Consider the following 23,274-nt stretch of genomic DNA (forward strand, 5'->3'; position numbering starts at 1 on the left):
TTAGTGTTCTGATGATACTTCCTTTAACTTTCTATCTTCCATCTTACTAGTTTAGTATAATGAACGCAGGATAAAAGTCCTTGAGATCTGTTGAACAATGTAGTACATACATTCAACCCTCTGGTCTAGACACATAAACCTAAATGGTAAAACTACAGTTACCATTTTAGTGTAATGGATAAGAAGTTGGACCTGGAGCTGGTTCCACTCGGTTAAAATCCAACATTTGTCATTTATTTGCTGTATGACCTTGGTCTTTTTTTTTGACCTTGGTCTTTATGACTTACACTGTCTCTAAGCAAGGATAATAATTGTAAATACATAAGATTGTATAAAATCCCTAAAAACAACCCTTGGTATGCCATAAATACAAAATAATTGTTAGTTAATTATAATGGCAACACCTAAACTACTAGCCATCTTGAGGCCTTTGGGGTCTCATTGTTTCAATTCATGCTTCAACAGAGTTATTGATAACAGTATCAATTCCCTTACTGACAACTTTTAGTACTACAGCCTGCAACATCAATCAATACTTCGCCATGCAAGTTCACCATTCCCCTCATATCAGACGCGCTCATCCAGGTATGCCCTTGTTTTCACACACCCCTTCTGCTAATCACTCTCTCGATACCTGACAGCTCTTACTCATCTATCATAACACAACTGTGATGGGTTTTGGGACAGCATCTTGTCCAGCTCTTCACCTCCACAATTTCAGGAAATCACCCATGCCATTTTGTAAATTCTCCTTTGTAGTATGCATCATTACTACAATACAGTTATTGATTATGTGGTGTGTCTCTTCCAACTATTTCTAGAAAACAGATACAAATTCTGTATGACAACAGCTCCTGGCCCAATTCCTGGTTTGTGTTTTTTTTTTTTCTGTAATCAGCAAGTGTGTGTAAATTGAATAAATGAAAAAAAAATAGCTGACAGCATTAAAAGACAGTGAAGATTAAAAAATATTTTAATATACTATGACATTTTCATTGTTATTATGTAAAATGTAGAGGTAAAAAGACAAAAAAAGGAAAAAACTGGACATAAAAACACCATGCTTCTTAAAATTGTGAATGATAAAATGTATTTCTGTTCCATAATTTTAAAATATAAAATTCATAGAAAAATTTGCCTTGGTATAGCACATCTAAACAAAAGACAAGATAAAACAATAAATTTGTGATTTGGTTGGTTTACAATAAATTTTTAAGTTTATATACAATAATGCATCCAAAGTTTCCAAGAGAAAAATTAAATAATCATTTTTAAACTTTAATACAATCTACCCTACATGCTTCAAAAAATCCTAATTAAGATTTTCTTCCAAGGTATTAACACACTTATATTTTACATACATTAGTAGCTATCAGTGAACTATTTAGAACAGAAAGTAGGATTCAAATATTTACCAAGTAATTAACCGGTTGCTATATTTTAAGGCATATATGATTCATCACACAAGAATTTTATATTTTTATATATTAGTGACTTTTACAATAGAATTATATGCATATATTATTGTAGTAGAATTATATAATATTTACATATACTTCAGTTCCAAAATCTATGTCTTCTTGTGATTACAAATAATAAAAGATCATGGTCCATTCACTCAGTCATTAGCTCGTTCAAAGATTTATTGATTACCTATTTTGTGCAAGGGTTGCATTTGTCCATTTATTAAGACTGCACAAATTTAAACCTCACAAACTTAACCCTTGAGGGCTATCCTCAATCTACTCTATTCTCTTTGTTTCTATTATTTTGATATGGTATACAACTTCTGCCAGGTTAATTCAATCATTTAGTTACCAACCCCTGCTAAGGACCTCCTCTGGCTCTCTAAGTCCCAGGCTAAAATTCCAAACTCGGCAGCATCCCTAGGGTATCCCTAACCTAGCCCCTTCCAAATCACCTGACTCCCCATCCCCTCACCCTTTTTTTGACAAAATGATCAGTTTTTTTTTTCTTCATTGTTGTGATGGATGAGGATACATTGTGATATTTACGTGGGTTCTTACAATGTATCAAATATACATGAATTTACCTCTTCTACCATTCTCCTTCATCCCCCTCTTCTGATTCCTGGAATAGTTTCAACAGGTATCACTTTCCCATTTACGTGCATGTGTACACATTTTTTGTACTGTCACCCTCCTACCACCTTTCCTCATCGTTCCCCCACTCCCACTGGTGCCAGCCCTCCCTCCTGGGCAGGACTTGTTCGCTCTCCTGTTCTCCAATTTTATAGAAGGAAAAAGAGAAAAGATAAAATGAAAGACATGACATTTTAGCTTGTTTGAGATAAAGGTATCTACACAGGGGGAGTTTCCTTGTGATATTTCCATGTATATATGTATTATAATAAGCCCAATTGGTTTATCTTCTCCAACTTTTTTCATTCTACCTTAGTCCCTTTCTTATGGTACTTTCAATGGGTTTAAGATTTCTATGTTCATTCTTGTATAGAGAGTATATCAGTTCTATTCAAAAGTTCTTATTTTCCCTACCCCTCCTGTGCGTGACCTCCCCTTAAACCTGACTGCATCTGTCCACACTTCCTTGCCTGCCCTGCAGGACCCTCAAGCACACCCCTTCCTTCTCGAGCATGCACATTTCCAACACTTGTGCTGCTAGAATTAGCCATCATACCCTTTCTTTGTCTAACTAGCTAAATTCCATTCAGTCTTCAAAGACCATCTTCTCTTAGGAGAATCTCTACCCAAGACTAAATTATTTTTCTTAAATGAAAAGAACAGCCTTAAACCCAGATTTGCATTCAAAACCTATTCAGTGATTTGTTTTGTCTTAAGGTTATTTTTTTTCCTGGAGATGTTTTGGTTAAATGAGAGGGTTTCACATCTTAGCCTCTTTAGCACCTACAAAGTTCTGCCATTTCCTCTGACTCCCCTTCCCTTACAAAAAAAACAGAACATGAGCATAAAGGTAAATAGTGGTACAAATCTGTCAATCCTTTAAAGCATCCTTATTATCCTTCTGGAAAAATTCTCTAAGTGTCCCTGTCAATCTTGATTAATAATATCTTGACTTTCCCTATGCAACCCTACAAAGACAAATTCTTATAAAGTTCCTATTTAAAGACCCAATTTGTTTGGTACAAATGTACTTACTTCAGAAGAAAATTATTTTAAAATTATTTCTTATCAAATATTAATTTTAAAAAAATCATTAAGTAGTGCATGATATTTGAATACTGATGCTCCTTCGTGATTACTGAATGATATAGCAGATGTATTTGTATGCTTATCTGAATCTACCTTTTCCAGAACTGGAAGCCAGGATACCACCAGATGCAAATTCTTCAAACACAGCCAATCTCCATTTCGGGCACATTCTTTTAGCATTTGAATTGCTAGATCAGCTTGACCTTGACCCATGGCAACCTACAAAAATAAAAAATAAAATTAAAAACACCGTATCTGCCAAATGTTCTTATATAACCTTTCTCTAATGCAGCCATTTAATGTTAATAATCTCTAAACCTCTGTAACTGGCTGTAATAATAAGTTTGAAAAACAGCCAAACTAGGAATTAGTCATCTTTTCCAAGGACATTAAATAACTAAAAGTTAATATGCATAGCATAATCTTCCTGTCAAAGTTACTGCTAACAGATACAACAGGTAGAAAGGGCTCCTGGCCTTAAGGCTGCTCACTGATAACTGAATATTTTACTAATGAACATATAAACCTCTGCCAATGGATGAATGAAAAGTTCTAGTCAGTGAAAAACCTGCACAACTGAGCCTAAATGCGCTGCTGTTTTGCTATCTTCTATTTATATTATTCCATGTAAAATTCTTGCTTTTCAGGTTTTAGTTGCTATGAAGTATTTGAGTTTTAAAATCAGTAATTAAGTTTCTAATGAAAAAGATTTATTCACTTGCCAAAAACTAAGACAAAACTAATTTTCAAACACAGATGCAAGTTAACTTTTAAAAAGGAGGCACTCAATCAGAACAACAAAAAGCTCCTCAGGAAGAAGTACAGTTTTACATAGGATAAATTTAATTCAGAATGTTTATGTGTTTCTCTCACTTTAGATCAAGAAATTACAGGTAAATATTACTGTACTTTATTGTAAAAGCATCCAAATAAAGTTTTAAAGTCAGGACTGGAGGTATGGCTAAAGCAGTAGAGTACCTGCCTTGCAAGTGTGGAGGCTTGAGTCCAAAACCCCAGTACCACCAAAAAAAAAAAAAAGTAAAGTTTTAAAGTCATTCTCAAAAGTTAAGCATAAATATTAGTTTCCTATTGCTGCTCTAACAACCTACCACAAACGTAGTGCCTTAAGTTATCTGAGACTTCTGGAGGTCAGAATCTAAAATCTAAAATCAAGGTGTCTGAGTTTAAAAATTAAGGTAGTTCTACACACTCACTTTCTTTCTGGAAGCTCAAAGAGAAAATCTTCCCCTTCCCTTTCTCAGGTTCTGGAAGCCACTTAGTTCCTTTTTGGCAACTACTCCATCTTCAAAACCAGTAATGTAACAATGTAACATCTTCTCTCCTCCCTGATCTCTACTGCCCTCTTCACAACTCTTACCTTCAGTGTGGTGCCCCTCCCCACCCAGCCGCCTTATAAACAGGCTTGAGATTATACTGGGTCCACCTGGACAATCCCAGATAATGTTCTTATCTCTAGATTCTTAATTACATCTGGAAAGTTCCTTTTGCCATGTATAAGACAACATATTCACAAGTTGTGGGAATCAGGACAGATACACTTTTTAGGGCATTTATTTGGCCTACCACACAAAAATGCCCATTTCACTAATGGGATCTAGTGTGGCAGCAACATCAGGGGCAAAGAGTGGGGCAATGTGCACCCACCTGGTGATAGCACTCTGCGCTTCTTTCAGCAGTAGCAAGTTCTTGAAGTTCCTGAGAAGGATCTGCTCCCGGGGAAATAATGATCAAAATGGGTTCAATTTCTAGTGTCTCTTTGTATAAACGTTTGAGATTTAGAGGAAGTGGGGACAACTCTTTCAGTCCTAAAACATACAGTAAAGAAATTTAAAAATATAAAGCACCATACATCATTAAAAAGTTTACTGAAATAATTACATGATACATAACAGACAATACCTGGGTAAGTTATAATGTCACATATTACAATTTTTCACTGTAAAATCATCCACATACTAACAACTAATGCTTAAGGACACAGGCATTTTTATAAAGGCTTTCCATGTCTAGTATCTTCTGATCATTACAATGCTAACAGGTATATCCCAACTGACACATTTAACAGCTAGAGAAATACACAGCCAGCATCATGGTCTCGATATACAATTCTCTTCGTACAAGGGAAGACTGAACCCATTCGTCTGTACAATTCATTAATTTACAGGACAGCTGTGCCATGTATATGGGGACTCAGACTCCAAATTATCTGGGAAAACAACTTGGCTGTTACAATATAAAATAGGTATTTACTTCTTACACTGAGTGGCCCTGTGCAAATCACTAAAAGGCACAATGCCTCAGTTTCCTCAATAGTAAAGCAGAGGTAAAACAATCCACAAGACCCTCTGGGGTTAAAATAAGCCATAACAATTATAACAAATTCTACTTATTCTCCATCTACTGTATGCTAAGCACTGTATCAAAGAGCTTATTTACCTGCTGTCTAAACCATAAACAACCCTGAAAGACAAATGTTATGCTCACTTTATGTATAAGAAAACTAATCCTCCCACTAAATGTTTTGCCAAAGGGTGCCCAGCTGCTAGTTGTAAGCTGTATTCAAACACAATTCATCTGTGCTTTTTCCACTCTGCAATTACAAAGTACTAGTCAAATAACAAATCATAACTTTCCTATTATATTGAAATCTCTTCTGCTAAAACTTGAATGCTTCCACTATTAACATTGTTAATGAAAAGCTGGAATCAGCCCATTTCAATTAAAAGTTCAAGTATACTTGTTTGAATTAAGCTAAAAATGTAACACAAAAGTTGAAAAACAAAGGGAGGATTAGGAGAATGCAATGTCCAACAGGTGACTACACAGGCAAGATAGGGCTTTGCCGTGTCTGTCCTCAAAAAGAGAAATGACAGACAAGACTACACCTTAGAAAGACATTCTTTAAAATAGGAACTCAAATGCTATCAAAATAAGCCAAGAAGGCATTTCTAGGAGTGAAAAGTCACATTTCACATCTGAAATACCCTCTTCTCTTCACAATAGCAACCTGTAGTGATAAGTAAGAATTTTCAGACAGAACTATTCCTGTGACCAGGTGAAATTTACCCCCACCCGCCACTTAAAATTGGTGAATTGCTTCTAGAGGCATATTTTATGAACCTTATTTTGAACTAATTTCAAATTGCTAACAATCATGTAGTTTGGGGAGAATAAAAAAGAAATCTTTCCAGCAAGGGGGAAAGATTGACCAAACAATGTATATACATATGAATAAATAAACCAAAAAAAAAAAAAAGTGAAACACAAGTTAAAAGAAAGAGAAAAAAGTTCTTGCAAAAAAAGAGAAAAGAAACCTTTCATACTTGTAGCAATGTAAAATGCTTATTTGGCACATGCTGGTAATCCCAGCTACTTGGGAGGCAGAGACAGAAGAACCAATGGTTTGAGGCCACCTGGGCAAAGTCAGTGAGCGCCTATCTCAAAAACAAACAAAATGACTGGGGTGTGGCTCAAGTTATAGAGCTGTTACCTAGCAAATCTGAGACCCTGGGTTCAATTACCAGTACCAAAAAAAAAAAAAAAAAAAAAAATATATATATATATATATATATATATATATATATATACACACACATATATATATATTTCTTTACTCATGAACTCAATAAACATTTCAGGGCAATTAAATATATGTGGCAGCAGTAGAAAATTAATATACATTTCCTTATGTCTTTCCTTCCTCAGAGACACAAACTTCAAAAGACAGGTTAACAACTGAAGCCAGATGCACATGACAAGAATGAACAAGAACCTGAACAAAAGAGGCAGAAAACCCTCAAACTAGGAGAGTTGCAGTTCAAAAAAATAAATAAGTAAATAAATAAACCCCTTTTGATACAGAACCATAAAGGTCTCTGGTTCCTGTGCAACACCTGTGGGAATATTATCTCTTGATATTTTGATAACTCAATCCACATAATATAACATCCTTTTCATCTATTAAGTCACAATTAAATAGAGTAGCCACAATGTTTGCACTGGGCAACACTTTTTAAAACACATTAGTAGTAAAATGTAGAGATTAATGAGTACGTAGTTTTGCTTCATAGGGTTATCTTAAACTGGCATGCCTAATATTTTGAGGATCGATCTATTAACTTTGATCTTCATATCATATCTGCTTTCATAAACACTTTTATAAGCTACTATTTTAAGGTTTATAGATTATAAAAAGGATTAGTAAAACTTAGTAAGAACCATTTGAATGATGCTTGAGAAATTATATTTGAAATCAAATCTCTATAATTAGATTAAAAAGAGATGTGTTTATCGTTTGCTACCAATTTGAAATTTTAAAATTGATGCACATAATAAAAACTCCAATTTTACATAAAAACTTTTATTTATAAAACTACATGGCCAAACACAAAGTCATTCATTTTGCCTAGAAATAGTATGGTTTAAGAAGTATATTAAACTTTCAAAATAATGGCAAATCGAATTCAGCAACACATCAAAAAGATTATTCACCACGACCAGGTAGGCTTCATCCCAGGGATGCAGGGGTGGTTCAACATACGAAAATCAATAAACGTAATAAACCACATTAACAGAAGCAAAGACAAAAACCACTTGATCATCTCAATAGATGCAGAAAAAGCCTTTGATAAGATCCAACATCATTTCATGATAAAAGCTCTAAGAAAACTAGGAATAGAAGGAAAGTTCCTCAACATTATAAAAGCTATATATGACAAACCTACAGCCAGCATTATACTTAACGAAGAAAAATTAAAACCATTCCCTCTAAAATCAGGAACCAGACAAGGATGCCCACTATCTCCACTCCTATTCAACATAGTACTGGAATTCCTAGCCAGAGCAATTAGGCAAGAAGAAGGAATAAAAGGAATACAAATAGGTAAAGAAACTGTCAAAATATCCCTATTTGCAGACGACATGATCCTATACCTTAAAGACCCAAAAAACTCTACTCAGAAGCTTCTAGACATCAATAGCTATAGCAAGGTAGCAGGATATAAAATCAACATAGAAAAATCATTAGCATTTCTATACACTAACAATGAGCAAACGGAAAAAGAATGTATGAAAACAATTCCATTTACAATAGCCTCAAAAAAAATCAAATACCTAGGTGTAAACCTAACAAAAGATGTGAAAGACCTCTACAAGGAAAACTATACACTTCTGAAGAAAGAGATTGAGGAAGACTATAGAAAGTGGAGAGATCTCCCATGCTCATGGATTGGTAGAATCAACATAGTAAAAATGTCGATACTCCCCAAAGTAATCTACATGTTTAATGCAATTCCCATCAAAATTCCAATGACATTCATTAAAGAGATTGAAAAATCTACTGTGAAATTTATATGGAAACACAAGAGGCCACGAATAGCCAAGGCAATACTCAGTCAAAAGAACAATGCAGGAGGTATCACAATACCTGACTTCAAACTATATTACAAAGCAATAACAATAAAAACAGCATGGTACTGGCACAAAAACAGACATGAAGACCAGTGGAACAGAATAGAGGATCCAGATATGATGCCACACAACTATGAGCAACTTATCTTTGACAAAGGAGCTAAAAATATACGATGGAGAAATAGCAGCCTCTTCAACAAAAACTGCTGGGAAAACTGGTTAGCGGTCTGCAAAAAACTGAAACTAGATCCATGTATATCACCCTATACCAAGATTAACTCAAAATGGATCAAGGATCTTAATATCAGACCCCAAACTCTTAAGTTGATACAAGAAAGAGTAGGAAATACTCTGGAGTTAGTAGGTATAGGTAAGAACTTTCTCAATGAAACCCCAGCAGCACAGCAACTAAGAGATAGCATAGATAAATGGGACCTCATAAAACTAAAAAGCTTCTGTTCATCAAAAGAAATGGTCTCTAAACTGAAGAGAATACCCACAGAGTGGGAGAAAATATTTGCCAATTATACATCAGACAAAGGACTGATAACCAGAATATACAGGGAACTTAAAAAAACTAAATTCTCCCAAAACTAATGAACCAATAAAGAAATGGGCATGTGAACTAAACAGAACTTTCTCAAAAGAAGAAATTCAAATGGCCAGAAAACACATGAAAAAATGCTCACCATCTCTAGCAATAAAGGAAATGCAAATTAAAACCACACTAAGATTCCACCTCACCCCTGTTAGAATAGCCATCATCAGCAACACCACCAACAACAGGTGTTGGCGAGGATGCGGGGAAAAAGGAACACTCTTACACTGTTGGTGGGAATGTAGACTAGTACAACCACTCTGGAAAAAAATGTGGAGGCTACTTAAAAAGCTGGACATCGATCTACCATTTGATCCAGCAATACCACTCTTGGGGATATACCCAAAAGACTGTTACTCCAGAGGCACCTGCACACCCATGTTTATTGCAGCACTATTCACAATAGCCAAGTTATGGAAACAGCCAAGATGTCCCACCACTGACGAATGGATTAAGAAAATGTGGTATCTATACACAATGGAATTTTATGCAGCCATGAAGAAGAACGAAATGTTATCATTCGCTGGTAAATGGATGGAATTGGAGAACATCATTCTGAGTGAGGTTAGCCTGGCTCAAAAGACCAAAAATCGTATGTTCTCCCTCATATGTGGACATTAGATCAAGGGCAAACACAACAAGGGGATTGTACTATGAGCACATGATAAAAGCGAGAGCACACAAGGGAGGGGTGAGGACAGGTAAGACACCTAAAAAACTAGCTAGCATTTGTTGCCCTTAACGCAGAGAAACTAAAGCAGATACCTTAAAAGCAACTGAGGCCAATAGGAAAAGGGGACCAGGTACTAGAGAAAAGGTTAGATCAAAAAGAATTAACCTAGAAGGTAACACACACTCACAGGAAATCAATGTGAGTCAATGCCCTGTATAGCTATCCTTATCTCAACCAGCAAAACCCCTTGTTCCTTCCTATTATTGCTTATACTCTCTCTACAACAAAATTAGAGATAAGGGCAAAATAGTTTCTGCTGGGTATTGAGGGGGGGGAGCGGGAGGGGGTGGAGTGGGTGGTAAGGGAGGGGGTGGGGGCAGGGGGGAGAAATGAACCAAGCCTTGTATGCACATATGAATAATAAAAGAAAAATGAAAAAAAAAATAAAATAAAAAAAATAAACTTTCAAAGCATCTGAATATAAATTTGAATATCATGAGGTTTTCAGTTAATGCTGTTAAATCTTATATGTCATCTGACCTAAAGATAAAATAGTATCATTAACAGAGTTATTCCCAAGGCTTGGTAGACGGTCAAACTCAAGATCCTCCTGCCTCTACCTCCTATATACTGGGATTAAAGACGTGTACCACCCCACCTGGCTCCCTAGGATTTTTGATGGTGAAATTGAGAGGGAAAATTTTTTTCCCCTTTAATCACGAGCTTTGATGTATAATCGGGGATGTCAGCAGCCTTATCTACCAGAATATGTATAAACTCTTGAGGCTGAGGACAACATACAGGTAGAAATTAAGATGAAATTCTACAAAGCAACATGAAAGACAGAGAAGGACAGACAAAGGGAAAGGGAGAAACAGACAAATGTGGGCAAGGTTAGAAAGAGAGAAACTACAAGTCTTCCTCATCTAAGAGTCTGAGTCCATGAGGTTGGTTGGCCCAGAGGCCAGCCTTACTCCTTTCTTTCTGAATACTGGTTTCCTCAAATAAAAAAATCGCTTTTTCATTTAAGTAAGTTTTACACAGGTTACCTGCCACTTGCAAACAAGAGTTTGGAAGATAAACATTCTGCCAAACGTGAGTAAACAGTATCTGGTAGATAAATAGTCTATCAAAAACAAATAAACAGGGACATTTCTTCACCATATGTAAGGAAAGAAAATCAGAGTATTTCTAGACCCATTCCATATACCAATCAGCGACACCCAACTGACCAGTCTGAAAGCACATGTATATGCATGTGTACATTCTGCTGGAGGGTGAGGCAGAGACAAACATTACATGAAACACTGGGTTGATAATGTTATGTGTTGAATTATGTCCTCCAATAAAAGTATGTAAAAGTTCTAACCCTAGAACCTCAGAATGTGACCTTACAGAAATAAGGCCATCGCAGATGTAATTAGTTAGCTATACTTGAACAGAGTGGGCTCTTAATGCAATACGACTAGTGTCCTTATAAAAATACAGCCATGTAAAGAAAACACATAGGGAGAATGCCACACAACAAGGAAGGCACAGATTTGAGTTATGTACTTGCAAGCCAAGGAGCATGAAAGATGGCCAGCAAAATTTCAGAATATAGGAGGAGGCAGGCCAGGAATCCCCAACAGGCATCAGAGGACGTGTGAGCTTGCCAACACCTGGATTTCAGACTTCAAACCACCAGAAGTTTGACAATAAATTTCTGTTGTTCTAAGCCAGCTGGCTTGTGAGCTTTATTATGGCAACCACAGGAGGCTGATACAGTAGGTTCCAGTGGAGATGGGTGCATGCATAGCATAACCTCATTTAAAGCTTAAGGAAGCTTCTGTGTTAGCACTTGACAACAGTATCTCTGAAACTCAGAATAAATCTGACTCATGTCAAGTTTTGATTCATGTTAAAAACATGTGCTTTAGAGTTGCATTTGAACTCCATCATTTATTAGCTGTGGATCATGTTTCCTCACCTTTAAAAAGGACATAAAATTACCACCTACCTTGTAGGACTGCTGTAAAGATCATAGGAGCTGATGCATAGATGGTACTCAAAGGAGTCTCTGGCACTTAGTGAGAGCTATTTAAGTCTCATGTTGACATTATTGTTATGAACATTCAAGTTTCAATGAAAAAAATGTGTTGACTAGGATAAAATTGGTCATCTGAAGTTAAAAGAGAATTTCTCTAAATAATACACTGATATATGCAATTATAATAGCTTTACATACCAACAAGGGGATGATTATTCGGTACTGCAAAGTTTTTCAATAATTATGGAAGGCCTTTATTTATTTACGTATTGTTTTAGTGGTTCTTAGGTTTGAACTCAGGGTCTCATGCTTTCTAGGCAGGCACCCTGCCGCTTGAGCCACTCCACCAGTGCTATTTTATTTGTGTGTTGGGTATTTTTGACATAGTGTCTTGATTTTTGCTCAGGTTGGGCCTGAACAGTGATCCTCCAGATCTCTGCCTCCTGTAGGATTACAGATGTGAGCCACTGGCACTTGGCTAGAAGGCCTATTTTTTTCAATTTCATGAAACTCTGTGCTAGCTTGTTTATATGAGAAATTCTAATTTATAGAAAATGTGCACTTGATGCTAATATTACTTGATTATAACATATGTGACAGCTGAGAAAGTTTTGATATAAAATTTCACATACATAAAAAGTTAATAGAAATGAAGGATTTCTACAAAAAAAAAAAAATGTCACCACACTATTGTAACTATGCCAGGCTTTTCATCTCTAACATAATTCTGAAACTTCCTCTAACTTAAGAATAGTAGAGATCCGTTATTTTTGGATGATTCTGGACTTGAAGTAAAATTGATTTTCTACTCTTTCCCAATAGTTTTTCCCAAACTTTTCTCATAAAAACAAATTACTTCAGATGGGTATAACTTTCAGTTCTTCAAGGACTTAACAAAACTATACTATGAAAGTAATGATCTAAAAGGCAGACAAATTTCCAACTTTTTGGTTTAGATATGTCAAAAATTACTAATTTTGGAGACTTAATTTCCTAATTCTATGGTGTCTGTGAACACATTTTACTTTGTCTAAACTTTCCACTGAAATGTGAATACAATAGTGCTTACTGTTAGGTCCCTGGCATTCTTGGGGCAAGTGGAGGGTCCTGAGGCAAACACCAAAGCCAGATCCCCCCTGATTTATGAACGCTTCCAAAACTCTCCAGCTTGTTTCCCTGCTTGCAAAACCACAGGAATTTCCCATTTCTCAACTAGCTATGCATGTCAACCCGTTCCATCTGGTGATCACAGATAAAAGGAGGCCAGCAGCCCGGCTGCTCTCTGGGAGGAACACTCTCCCTCCCTCACAGTGTGGCTCCTCCTATAAAGCCCCCTATCCATTCCAGCTGAGCTGCTGCCTCTGAACCCGAGAGTCAGCCCATCAGTCTGTGCTTCTAATAAATCTTTCTTTTCTACACGTGGTGTGGTCTGTGTTCGGCAGTTCCTTACACTTACACAGTACAAATTTGACACAAATAGTTGATTATATTCTTTATAATCCTCATCAAGGACAATACACAGAATATTTTCACAATAAAATAATTTTAAGATATCAAACACATTTACTAAATATAGGATGTCAATTATGAATTGAATTGAATTCAACATTATACATAGCTATGTAAAATAGAATTATTTTTCTAAACCAGACAGAGATTGTAAGATAAGTAGAATGAATAAAAGAAGATAGTAAAACATTCTTAAACTAAGGTCAGCATAAAATAAAAGCCAGTATTTCAGGTTGTCTAGCTCTTAAAAAGTATTGCACTTACCCAGCGTTTTACAGGCAAACAGAGTCATGGCACTCTGCAATCTGTCGGGTCTTAGAGCCTGCACTACAAGAACCTTAAAATAAAGAATGTTTTTAAATAATAAATTAACAATAGTTAATTTTAACTAATTAAACAAATGTTTATAAAAATGTGTGAACTTATTGTTCCATAGTATTTAAAATCCTTCAAATTGTCATAATAGGTATATACCAAGACATCTCTTTCATTTCCAAAATTTACTGAAACCCACTTGCTTCCTTTATCTAACATCAAAAGTAAACATATGATTAACTATGTCTTCAAGGCTAACTGGCAGGTGAAAATGTTACTTCTGGCAATAACAAACAGAAGCCCAGGAATCCTGCCTAAATTCTTCAAATCATTATTTTAGATATTTTAGAAATATCTATGATATTTCTAAGAAGCTTAAATTTTCATTCTTAGATGCTTCACTTTTTTCTTATTTTTTAAACACACTTGGTAAAATAGAATTCACTTTACATGAAGACAGAGGACAGATTGCACAGCTAACAGTTTAGAGAAGAGATGAGTAGGAGGGTCAGTTCCTGGAGAGTTCTCCCACTCTAGCCTCTTGCCTCATCAAAAAAGTTAAGTGAACCTACCCTTTCCTCAAAAATAGGACTTTTCTGTAGATATAACCAGGAAAATGAATAAAGAGTCTCTGTATCTTAGTTGCCTTCTAACAGACATTTTTCCTACTGCAGGATGCCATTTGGAGCAAACACAGAGAGAATAAGAAATGCTGCAGTGGGAGACCCTACTCAAAAATGTTGCCAGTGATCTGCCTGAATTTCATGACAACAGCAGAAAGCCCTTTCTCCATATGGCACTATACATTGCCATAATGCCCAAAAGGCAAAGCTTTCATTTAAATGCATTCTGAATGACAAAAAAAACCACTAAAATCTTTTGCATCTGGATAACAGTAAATTTTACCTGCTGAAATAAGGAAACTTTCTTTACAAGACTAGATGGAAACTCTTGTTCACAGGTTGAATTGTGATAATAAGTACGCCATAGAGCTACATCTTCAAAACAGAGGGTCTGATAAAGACTGGGGAGAGCAATCTAAGAAAATAAAAAATAACAAACATAATGAACTACAAGTGAATATACACACATGTATATGTTTTAATCCAATCTAAAAAACAATTATTAACAGATACTTATTACTTGTTTTCTACTTTGTGTTGGCTTGTCTAATCATTTCTACATCAGAAACAGCATGGTAGACATATCCAGTGTTAAGCCCAGTATTAAATAAAACATTTCCAAAATAGTACTAATTCAGTTGTTACTCATTAAAGACATCTTTACATAAAAATATTTGTATCTAGCTATCTCCATTTTGAGGAGAAAAATGCTGTCATTAAAAGCAACTGCAAATTTTAATGATTGCCACAAATGAAATTGCAAATATATGTCAAATTTGATATCGGTATCAAGGACTCTATTTGACATAACTTTGGTCAGACTCTGTTGAGCTCTTTTGGTTAGCTTCAACCTTAGGCTTCACGTCCTTCCTTGTAGATCCCAGTTTTAGAAGAAACTTGCTAAATCAGTTTAGCAAGAACCCCACCCTCAGAATGCCATCAAATTCCTTATCCCCAGCCCTTCGTATCCAATCACCCTCGTCAGCCTTTGGCGAGAATACTGCTAAATGGAATTCTCCTTTGCCTCAGTGTTTCCTTTTGCTACCTTTCCATCCAGTGACCCCCATCCTGCTCCTTGACTATGAACTACCACTTGTTCGTGCCGTATTTGGAACTGAGCCCAATTCGATACTGAGATCTCTTTTCCCCAAACTGCAACAGTTATTTTTTAAAAAAAATTTATCTTTACAGATTTAGTTGCTGTCTAGTTTTGTATTTTTTTGTAACAAGAGCAATTCCTTAACCAAGCATGTCTTCTACTAAGCCATATCCCTTTATGCCTCTATTTGGAACATGTTGCTTCTTTTGTCTCTAAATGTTCTAACCCACTTTGCTACCTCATGAATATCTACTCAGCATTCAATATCTACCTTAAACAATATCACCTCTCAGAGGTTTCCCAAACATACTCATTCCCTCTACCTCATGTTCCATCCTCCAAAACTTTCTCCAGGAGTGGGCAATACAATCAGAAATGTAAATCTGTACAGATGGAAAATTTTCACTGAAAACAACTGCTAGCTATTCTTATTGAATTCACCAGAGGTTACTTTAATACTATAATAGTTGTGAAGAAAAGTGGGAGAATGGAGGGAAGAAAAGAAACATAGACAGATAAATAGATAGACTTTGGGGAAAATATGTTTGTCTTTTATCTCCTGTAAAAACAATACTCTGGCCTAAGTTGAGAGAAAGAGAAAATAACTGGAAGACCAACTCTTTGAAGGCATGGTATTTCATGAATGAGAATTAATAAATTAAATATTGACTAAAGAACAAATCACAATAAATCCTTGGTGTTTTATAACTGAGAGATTTTGTATGCTATCAACAACAACAAAAAAAACCCAACACTTAAGAGAAAAAGAACAAGAAAAAAAAACCCAACACTTAACATGAATAGACAATGCCTACAAAATGTCAGCTGACTTGACCAAACTATACTAAAATTAAAATGTCCCTCAAAGCAGGAAAGGAATACCTTTAATGTTGCCACTGCCCAGCTTCTTTCTTGGTCTATCCAAGATGGAAGTTGATCACGTATTCTTTGTTGAGAGTCCTTTAAATAAAGGTAATTATTTTCCTTAATATTTGGTAAAATTCAGACTTTAAAAATAGCAATTGACCAGCAATTTTAGGAATATTATTTTTTAAAAATAATCATTCAACATAATAATTCTTTGTACTTTATGAGCCAGTGGGATAAAAGTCTATATAACATAGGTATGGAGAGAATCACTTAGACTAAGTGTGGCATTAATTTTCACTGTGCCTAATCTTTCATGAAACTTTAGAGCAGCTTAAATGTCATAAAAAAACTACCATAAAAGTTACATTGTTTTTAATTACATCTTGCTTTGCAGATACAATCTAGGTTCTGGTTTATATTTTCAGTGTACTTATTTGGAGGATATTATCTATTATTCAACTAGAAAATTACTAAAGGAAAATCTGTGAATTTGAATAAAGTTATTAAAAGGTTTAAAAGGTAATTTTTTTGGCAGTACTGGAGTTTAAACTTGAGGTCTTGTGCTTGTTAGGGAAGTGCTACACCACTTGAGTTATGCTTCTAATTGTAAAAAGTAATTTTTTAAACTTAAATTTTGCTAGTTATAATACAAGGTTTTATTTTCATAAGGATTATAAAATTTTTCTTGGAATAAAATACATATACTGAGATAAAAACAAGCTATATTAATTTCTTAGTAGTTAGCATTATTCTCAAAAGAATATGTTTTCAATATTGAATATTAAATATATCTAGTATTAAATCCATTTTTAGTAGGGCAGCAGTGGCCAGGACACACTTCTCTAATAAAAGTATAAATTTCAATAATAATTTTAAACTCCTCTGAAGCAAATTATATTTCATGAAGCCAGGCAACTGTTTTCTCTGAGAATGAAGTAAGATTTTACTTTAACTTACAGCTTTCCGCAACATGTCTCCTACAACCATGCCCGTAAAAGTATCCCATTCCTGTTGAATAAAAATGTGGGGAACACAAAACACACAAAATACCAACCAGTCAATAAAAGTGTTTTCTCTTCCCTGTGAGATGGCTTACAATGTACCTAAGAACATGGGAGAGGAACTCCTTCCCACTTCTTCTAGGACATTAACAGCTCATAAGAATCAGTTCATAGACCAATACAAGACATTTATGTAATCTACTAGGAGTAACTTCATTAAAACAAAGCTCTAACTACATTACATATGTTAGACTCAACATCTAAAACTTCCATGTTGTTCTTTCATATGCTATATCTCACTCACATGAAAGCAGTAAGGTATACCAAAAATTTAAAAAATGTGTATGTCAGGTAAAATTAAGAAAAATATTTCCATTAACTTATCTTTTCTTACTGAGTGAAGTAAGACTTCCATTAATCCTTTTTAGCCACAGAATCAAGACTGATCAAGTTTAATAGAATCTATTGCTTTCTGTCCTAGGATTTCCCCAAATTAGATAATAATAGGAACTACCACAAACATAAAAATCCGAGAACAGTATGCAATAACTACCAAGGAAATATACTTCCTTCTTCCATCTATCCTGACCAGCTGCTCTTTCTATTAGAATTATGCAACCACACATAGGTAAAATAGGGATGATTACTACTAAAATATATGTGACTCTCCCAATGATAATTTATGGTCCAAGAGGAAAAAATAAGGAATATAAGACCTTATATTACATGAGACACACAGATCATTTAAAAAATTATATAGGAGAAAAGAAATAAAAGGAGCTAACTTTAAAAATACATGAGCAACTACACAAGTGAGTCAGAATATGTGGATTAAGGAAAAACAAAAAAGAACATAGATTTGTGGATGGCCTATGTTCTTTCTAACTATTTGAATGAGGGAACCCAGAAAACATTGAAACCTGATCAAGTACAGTTAAGGCTGCACTGCCATGGACTCATGGCTACTGAATTCTAACCTATGACAATCACACAATGATGAGAAAAATCACTTGCAAAAAAAATATTTTTATATTAGAAGCAGACCAGAGATCAATTAGTTAGCTCCAGGTCAAATGAGGTTCTTTTTGAAGTTTCAGAGGGATTTATATGGCAGACCAGAAATGAAATCATGGATAAAGAAGATAAGTTATAATACATGAAGAGATTAACATAACACTATAGTTTCAGGAAGCTTCTGAGAACTACCTACCCTCTTGTTTCACCTGCTGACTCCTGACAGACAGAGGAGGTCATAAAAATGTACTTGTCTACCATATTGTCTCACACATTTTCCATTTATTACTTCTACTGATTAGACCAGGAAAATAAAAAGACTGACTTTTCTTGGGTCCTGAGTTAAAGGGCCTGGGCTCAGAGAAATGGAGGCAGCTAAACTACTTAGAATTATTTTCTTGCCATTGATATGAAATGAGATCACCAACAGGAGAATAGAACTGGAAAATGGTATCTTACCCTAAATTTCTAACTTAGTAAAAAGGACTAAGAAGTTGATACACAATTTCTAGTCTAAAAAATTCTCTAATCTAACTAAAAATCTACCCTTATCAAATTTATATGTAACTCTAAAATTTTCATCCCTCAATTCAACTTACATTTTCTTGAAAAAGCTCAGGATGCATGCCTCGAACAAAATGCAAAGCAAACATCAACTGGTCAGCCTGCAAAAAAATAACAGATGTCATCTTGCCTTTTCTAGGCAGGCTCTATACCACTGTGCCATGACCCCAGACCTCATCTTGCCTTTTCTAAATTTATGTTTTAGAAAAGCATAGTCCTTAAATATTGGTTTATAGAAGTCTATATTGTCTTTAAATTACCTACTTTTATCAATATAAGAAATGACTATTAAAACTACATCTACATAGAATTAACAATTCCAAGTTAGGAGTGGAGGGATAGAATAAGTGATATTTTTTAGAGAAAAAGCCAATGGTGAAACAGGATATATAATAAAATAAAACACTAAGTTACTTAGCCAGCTAAGATTCAGTTGTGAGCTTTCAATGAGTCATTACTAACAAGGTCAACAGCATATATTAGCAATCTTCAATTTATCATTGTGTAGGTTTAAACATACAGGTGACTACATGCAATTATCATAACTACAGTGTTTTCTCCTTCCTAGTATTGACTAAATTCCTAAATTAAACAGGCAACTGTAGTGAATTCTTTATTTTCCCCCTTAATAAGAAGCCCTATCAACTAAGTCCAAATAGTAAATAATTCTATCAATGTGTTATTCCTTACAGAATAAAAGCAAATTTAAAGCATGACTAACTAATTAGTTAAGACAGAAAAAATTACCAAATGACCCAACATCTTACAGGAAAAAAACAAAAGCAGAACCAAAAATGGGTATATCAAGAGATAAGTATAGTAATCAGAATTAACATTCTGCCTGTGGAATACCACAATTACCAACTTGTAGGGAACACAGAAAATTAGCAATTGGCCTCTCGGTTTCAACAATATGGATGATGGAATACCAAAATGGCAGTATTAAAACTAGCTGTGGATGCCATGAAGGAAAACAGCAGTTACGATAGTCTAGAGGTACGCCTTACCAGAGACGCTATAATAAGGGATATTAAAAATGAAATCTCTATTTAAAACTCAGGTCCTATGAGAGTTAGCACTATAAGGAAAACTATGATAGCCATGATTTCAGGAGATAACAAATTCACCTGGAATCTAGGCGAAAGACAAGTGTCCTATGAACAATTTAACATTATACTCAGGCTTAGCATAGACTTAAGGATAAATTTTAATTATGGGATTGAGAAGAAAACTCTTTAACTAACAGAATCCATACAGGTTCCACTGTTCCACACTAAGAGTTTAGGTAAGCCTCCCTTAGGTAGGGACTCCCATAACCTAGAACACTGATTCCAAGTCCACCAAGAGATAAAGATTTAATGAGATAAAATGTCAATGAAATTCAAGGTCCAAATTTATCAACATGAGAAAATAATCTGCCATGAGCAAGCATCAATAGATATATCAAAGAAGAAAAATAAAACCCCAAGAATTTCAGATAATAGAACAATCTGAAAGAGACTCTCTAGCAAGTATTATTAAATAGTTAAGGATGTAGGAAGCAACAACCATACGGCAGAAGTAAATAACATTTCAAAAATAGCAGATTAGAGAAAGAGAAGACTACTACTGGAAAAAAGCACACTTATTGAAATTAGACCCAGATGAAGAAAAAAAATTAGTAAAATATAAGCAAGATGAAAGAAAAAACTAAAGAAATTACCCGTTAAGATAAAACTGAAGTTAAAAAAAATTGAATAAAAAACCCATACATATGAAAATTTTTATACACATTTTGCATAATGATATAAGCACAGATAAATTTGCAAAGGATAAAACCAAAATTTTAATATTGGGTATATAACTTTTGGGGGAAGGGGTGACTTAAGTTGGAATGGGGACAAGAAAGGAGACTCTTTCCTTAAATACACAAATAACTTGTAACTTAAAATTTAAGTGGACTAATTTAAAAGAAATATATTAAGGCCAAGTACTTTATAAAATATCCAGAATTAATGATAGAGAATTAAAATTCTAACATATTGCTGGCAAGAATAAAGTTGATGTAATAATTCTTGGAGATAAGCCTCTACATGCCCCAAAATCAAGAAATTACACTTCTAAGAATTTATGTAAAGGGATCATGCATATGTTCCTAGCTAAGAACTAAGGGCATTCATTGAAGGCAGTGTTTATAATGTGGGAAAGCTGAAATGACCTAATGTACAAAGTCTATCATATGCTTTTTTCCAGCATGTATCATGAGATGTTGGAGGTTCCCTACTGCATCAGCAAGGGGAAGGCCAGTCTAGGACCTTTAGTCGACAGAAAAAACATGCACTGCAATTGCCTTCACCTAGTTTAATTAGAAAAACAAGAGTTCTGGCTAACCTGGTGGAAGCTATCAAGACCAAATACAATGATACACGTGGTGAGATCTTCCATCACTGGGGAACTGATTCTGGGTGCAAAATATGTCACTTACATTGCCAAGCTGGAAAAGCCAAAAGCTAAAGAACTTGCTAGTTTTCAAGTTGTGAAAAGACACAAAGGAGCCTAAGATGTACATTACTACATGATAGAAGGCAATCTGAAAAGGCTGTATACTACACAATCCCTATTAAATGGCATTTCAGAAAAGGCTAATCTGTAGTAAAAGGATCATTGGTTGCCAGGGGTTGAGGAGGGTAGGGAAGGATGAAAAGGTAGAGTGTCAAGGATTTTTTAGGGCAGTGAAACCACTCTGTAGGAAAATATAATGGTGGGCACATGAATTTATATTTGTCGAAACCCATAGATCATACAACCAAAGTGGACTTTAATAAAACTATGGATTTCAGTTGATGATGATGCATCCATCATCAGGTTTGTTGAGAGTAACAAATGTACCACTCTAGTGAAGAACTCTGACAGCAGGAGGATGTGCTCTACATGGGGGAACAGAGTATATGGGAAATCTACATCTGCTGCTTAATTTTGTTTTGAACATAAAACTTCTTTTAAAAAGTCTTTTAAAAATTCATTCACAACAATAACATGCCAATGAGTGCAAAATATGTAAATAACCCCCCAAAATATGAAAATTACAAGTAATTGTGGGTTTTTTTTTTAAAGTTACCACTAACTACCATGTAAAAGAAAAGTACCACATGATTTAGTGTCCTATAAAAAGCAAGGCATATCTTTTCGGGAGATGTATAGTATTCCTCGATATTAGAAGATGAGAATTCTGGTATTTTATTTACCCATAGGTTAAATATAATGATTAAGATAAATAAGACAACAAATGTATTACTTTGAAGTCTTTATCATTCAATTACATATTTAATTTTTTTAACAGATATGTACACACAAAGTTACACATATTTTATTTTAGTCATTTCCTCAGGGTCTTGAAATTGCTAGGCAAGTGTTCTACCTCTTGAGCCAGCCATATTCCCAGCCATCACTTCTTCCTTTGAACTGAGAAAAAATAATGCAGTTTCCTAGTGTTAATGGAGAGAAGGAAAGCCTCTGCCAGTCTATGATCCTCAGGTTACCACTGGACTCTGTAAGCCAATTGCTAATTATTACTGAGATCAAACTCCAAAACGTTGCCAAAAATTGGCATATAACATGGCCAATAAATGAGAATGGGTATTTACCATTCTCCTCGTTTTCTGGTCACAGAAGACAACCTGACCTTAGGGATAAATATGCAATTATAGTGTTATCAATCACATTATATCACTCCACAGGTAGTGACACAGTGCTGCCACCCGACCTAAGCTACGCCAGCTACAATCTCCTTCCATGCTGGAAATAGCAGAAGAAAGTTCCTTCACCATCTTTCTGGTTGCCTAGCTGTAACAATGAATCCCTTTAGTCATAGTATTTAAAAATTATGTTTTAAGGAAGATCAATGATTCCAGTATAAAACTAAAAGCACAATTTACAGAGAGAGAGAGCACATATGTATAAGCACATGGGCACATTCTTTCCAACTAATGTATTAGAAGTAAAGTTACAAATGAATGAATCTATCTTAAGGATTATTAATTATCAATATTCAAAACTGAGCAAATATTTTGGTGTGCCTAAATCATTGATCTACTTTCCTTATCAGGTTAGAAAATTCAATCATTTTAGTTTAATGTCATATATGTCATTATAGTTGAGTTCTACAAAACAATATTTTAATAGTAAGGGAATATATAATAAGCAACATCTCAACTCATCATCTAGGTGATGAACCAGTGGATAAACCAAAGAGAAAGCCACTGTGTGGTATAAGTCAGTCACACCTCCCAGAGCATTGCATGCAATGATCTAGTAAATATGCAGAGTAAACTATTAAGACCAGGATTAATGTGATATAAATTTTATGTATATCAAGGTCA

At 34.8% G+C, this 23,274-nt stretch overlaps 1 protein-coding gene across 3 annotated transcripts in view; it reads right to left on the reverse strand.

Moving 5' to 3' along the window:
- Dync2h1 (dynein cytoplasmic 2 heavy chain 1) overlaps positions 1-23,274 on the reverse strand; it is a 257,221-nt gene that overhangs the window by 87,423 nt on the left and 146,524 nt on the right. For all 3 annotated transcript variants that reach the window (XM_074066819.1, XM_074066821.1, XM_074066820.1), the window contains 7 exons: positions 18,952-19,017; positions 17,295-17,345; positions 16,350-16,427; positions 14,652-14,783; positions 13,695-13,767; positions 4,857-5,017; positions 3,285-3,410 (listed from right to left, as the gene is read on the reverse strand). In XM_074066819.1, coding sequence (XP_073922920.1) covers positions 3,285-3,410; positions 4,857-5,017; positions 13,695-13,767; positions 14,652-14,783; positions 16,350-16,427; positions 17,295-17,345; positions 18,952-19,017 — 687 coding nt within the window. The remainder of the gene's footprint in view (positions 1-3,284; positions 3,411-4,856; positions 5,018-13,694; positions 13,768-14,651; positions 14,784-16,349; positions 16,428-17,294; positions 17,346-18,951; positions 19,018-23,274) is intronic.

This window comes from Castor canadensis, chromosome 2 (assembly GCF_047511655.1).
Source record: "Castor canadensis chromosome 2, mCasCan1.hap1v2, whole genome shotgun sequence".
Taxonomy (NCBI): Eukaryota; Metazoa; Chordata; class Mammalia; order Rodentia; family Castoridae; genus Castor; species Castor canadensis.